The 3,969-nt window shown below is 38.1% G+C and overlaps 1 protein-coding gene across 1 annotated transcript; it reads left to right on the forward strand.

Annotated features, from left to right (window-relative positions):
* The first annotated feature begins 1,124 nt into the window (after positions 1-1,124).
* On the forward strand, positions 1,125-3,575 carry LOC139444225 (toll-like receptor 4). The gene has a single exon (XM_071225147.1). The coding sequence runs from the start codon at positions 1,125-1,127 to the stop codon at positions 3,573-3,575; it is 2,451 nt and encodes an 816-aa protein (XP_071081248.1).
* Positions 3,576-3,969: the final 394 nt, after the last annotated feature.

Below are 3,969 nucleotides of genomic sequence, written 5' to 3' on the forward strand. Positions count from 1 at the left end.
TCGTAGTTGCTGTCCTAGAAACATTTGTGCAATTCAGTCTTGCTGGCATATCTTAAGTTTGTCTGTGGTTGTTGCCATTTCAAGCTCCTGACTTCATATAAGTGAGCTACAGTACCACTGCACTTTGTTTACCTTGTCTTTTGCACCTCACACTAAGCCATGGTAACGTTACCTGTTTCCGTTCTATAAAGTATTTTATATTGTCTGTATGAATAATCGTGAATGTATTGCACGTTTTAATTCACGTGGGTTGGGTGTTCATTTCAATAATCAGGTCAAATCAGCTCAGCGATGCAAGCTTCAGTTAAAATTCAAGAAAATATGCAAACATAATAAAGAAAACTAGTATACAGATTCCTGGTGATACAAATTTGTACGACATTTGAGATGAAAACTAATCCAATTTTACTGTATGGTATATGGAGGTTGAAACATTTTGACATTGTAGAACAATTTCTTGATGTAAAAATTAGCACATCCAGTTCAACGGTTTATGGGAAATGTGGTAGATTTCCTTTATTGATATATTTACACCTAAAGTCAGTTAAGTACTGGAGAAATCCTTAAAATGACTTTATTCAGATACCTGAGGAAATATTATGTTGTTATGTTACAGGAATGGAAGAGATGATTGGGTAACTGCTGAAAAAAAGTAACTGTGAATTCTTTTGTACACAAATATGTTCTATACAAACGTTTTTCGTTGACTTTACCAAAATTTCCTGGAATGTTGAAATTTCATATATATTCTAAGCAGTATCTGATTGACATATCATAGATAGGGGAGATTATATGTTCCCTTCATGGTCTATTCATCGAGGGTGGGCGAATACTAAGATTCAGGTCAGAAAGATTTGTGTCTTTTGTTATATACAAACCTTTTTCTCCATGTATGTACACTGTATTCTGCCATCAGAAAAATATGTATTACATCCAAATATTATGATATTCCAGTACATTTGTATATGTTAAACAGTAAAGATACTTTCCCATGTAGGTACCACCCCTGTTCTATATGTACTATGCTAGACTTGTGGCTACAATAGTGTTTGAAGGAAGACGGACTGATTAAATTGCCCGCAATGCTATTGACGTATAACCCTCTTATCTATTCTCTTCACAGAATGGGTTCCATCGACGCCTGTCCTCTAGGTTTGATATATACGATATCAACATTGTCCTTTGTGCAAACCGGCCAGTTTATTTTGGCTCGTCCGTGTACATTACGGAAGGATTCACTGGAATACATCGCTGACTGCCGTAACAGGAACCTCTCCGACATACCCCATGGCCTTCCAGCGAACATCAACACCTTACTTCTCAGGAACAACACCATCAACATAAAACACTTGTCTTCTGGCTTGTCTCAATTCTCTCATCTTTACCATCTTGATTTGTCCTTCAATCAACTGCGTGGTTTGCAACCAAGAACATTCATTCATCTTACGAGCCTTGAAACTTTAAACTTAGAAGGCAATCACCTTCCTCTTAACAGTTCGGCATATCCTAATGCCACGTTTCAGGGTCTTCGTTACCTTCAGTCCTTGAAGATAAACAACAACATCAATGATGAAGATCAATTCTCAGATATGGAATATCCAGGACATGTTCTAGGAGAGTTATCTGCCCTTGAAGAATTGTTTATTGATGGCATACCTTCAGGTGTATTTGGTGAGGAGTTTCAATCTCTCAGGAAGCTTAGAAATTTAACGTTGTCTGGGTGGATAGGTACATGTAATATTCCTAACATCAAGGACGATTCCTTTAGAAATCTGAAGCATCTGACTTATCTGAACATGACGAGTTGTTCTATATCACACATTGGGAGACGGGCTTTAACTAATTTAGATAACATCACCATTCTTGACATGTCCAGCAATACACGACAGGATACGGCGCATGTTGAAAATATTATTTGTGGTCTCCAAAATTCTTCGGTTGAAATTTTGAAACTGAATGCCATGGTGAGTGAATATGCAACATGTACTGTCTTCACTAACTTAATGGCGGAATATCTTCACAGCACCAATTTAAGGGAACTGTATTTTAATGATAATTATATTGTTACTGCTGAAAAAGAAGTATTGTCACTTCTTCCCAAAAGTTTGGAGGGACTTTCTATCAGGAAAAGTAGACTTGTGTATGGCACTTTCTTTGCAAATTTGAACCAACTGGAAAACGTGCGGATGATTGACCTAAGTGAAAGTATTGGCAGCGCTGTTCCCATCATTCCAGGATTATCATTTAGTCTTCCTCCTAAACTGGAGACTTTCTACTGTGACGACAGCTCATTTAGGGTTGCGTTTGTCAATGTTAACTTCACCTCCAACAATCTAATGAAAATAAGTTACAGGAAAAACGTCATAACCTACTGGGCTGGTCCAATGTATGGCTTGAACCATGTAACTGATATAGACCTATCAGAAAACTTCTGCAATCGTATTGATGAGGGTTGTCTGAAAGGCTTTACTAGTCTAAAGATATTGAGAGCTAATAGTAACTACCTTGGGGACTTTTTAGAAAACGATCAAAAAGGGCAGGCGTTTGCTTATTCAGCAAGTCTAGAATTTTTAGATCTATCTTTGAACAGAATCCAGTTTTTACCAGTTAATGTGTTTCGAAACCTTGTCAGTCTGAAAACCTTGAACCTAAGTGAAAACCGTCTCACTTACCTGAAGGTGAAGGTTAGTCATATGACCAATTTGACATTTTTGAATTTAAGTTTAAATCAAATTCCATCCCTTGATCACATGTTTATGTCTCAACTGGACATAATCAAAAGCTCTGTTTTAAAAGTTGATCTTTCAGACAACCCACTTATCTGTTCCTGTGAGACATTATCTTTTGTAAAATGGATGACACAGAGAAAGGACATATTTGCAAGTCAACAACTGTACAAATGTTCCTCACAATCTGGATGGTTATACAACGAAAATGTGTTTGTGATTCTTTCACAACTTCAACAAAATTGCACCTCACATTTTGGCCTAGCGATGGGACTGTTTGTTTCTGTAACAAGTTTCCTCTGCATCTTGTGTGCTTCTATCCTCTACAGATATCGATGGAAGTTGAGATACCTATATTACATAGCGCGGGGACGCTACCGAAATGTTGACCTGATTCAACAAGGGAATGACAAGGAATATGAATATAATGCTTTTATCTCCTATGCTGACGAGGACCGTGACTTTGCTCTACACATGTTCATCGAGAAGCTTGAAAGAGAAGGCAATCTTCAACTGTGTCTTCATCATCGTGATTTCATTCCAGGCGAGCCAATAGCTGCCAACATCCTGTCAGCCATTCAAAAAAGTAAATTTGTTGTCATCGTGCTTTCCCCTACCTTCCTGGACAGTTACTGGTGCAGATACGAGTTTGAGATGGCCCGGATGGAGGGTCTGTACACTGAGAGGAACATGGTTGTCCTGGTGAAGTACCAGGAGGTCCTGCCCAACCTTGTGCCCAGGGACTTGTTGTATATGATGCACACACAGACCTTTCTGGAATACCCACAGACCATAGCTGACCAGGACACGTTCTGGATTGCTCTCAAAGATGCCCTTGTAACACCTTGAGAAACATTTGGATATGCTATCAGAAGCTCTCATAGCATTGCAATATCCTCTGCTTCTTCTCTGGGAGTATCGCCAGGCGCGATACAATCGTCCTATATTATGTAATGTTTTTTAACGTTTGGCAAAATTGCCACAAAAATCAAATCACGTTGTTCTGTTTTTTTTCAGGCATGAGATAATCAAACACAACAATGTCGTCGTTTGGATTCGAATTTCATTCGATGTGTTTCGAGGACAATAATTCGTTATTATATGGAGTTTGCCGTGCCTAATCACATATTGTACATAGGATGCAAACTATTCTAATAATTAAGTTTTATATCCACGTCTCAATTCATTTTCTGCTGCAATTCCTTTTCCATTGTATAAAACCTGCCTCTGTTTAATAAAGAGT

Source organism: Haliotis cracherodii, unplaced genomic scaffold, assembly GCF_022045235.1.
Source record: "Haliotis cracherodii isolate W230 unplaced genomic scaffold, xgHalCrac1.p SCAF_5, whole genome shotgun sequence".
NCBI classification, from domain to species: domain Eukaryota; kingdom Metazoa; phylum Mollusca; class Gastropoda; order Lepetellida; family Haliotidae; genus Haliotis; species Haliotis cracherodii.

Excerpts from the sequence above, each read along its gene's own strand:
- LOC139444225 (XM_071225147.1), top strand. The coding sequence starts at position 1,125 with ATGGGTTCCATCGACGCCTGTCCTCTAGGTTTGATATATACGATATCA.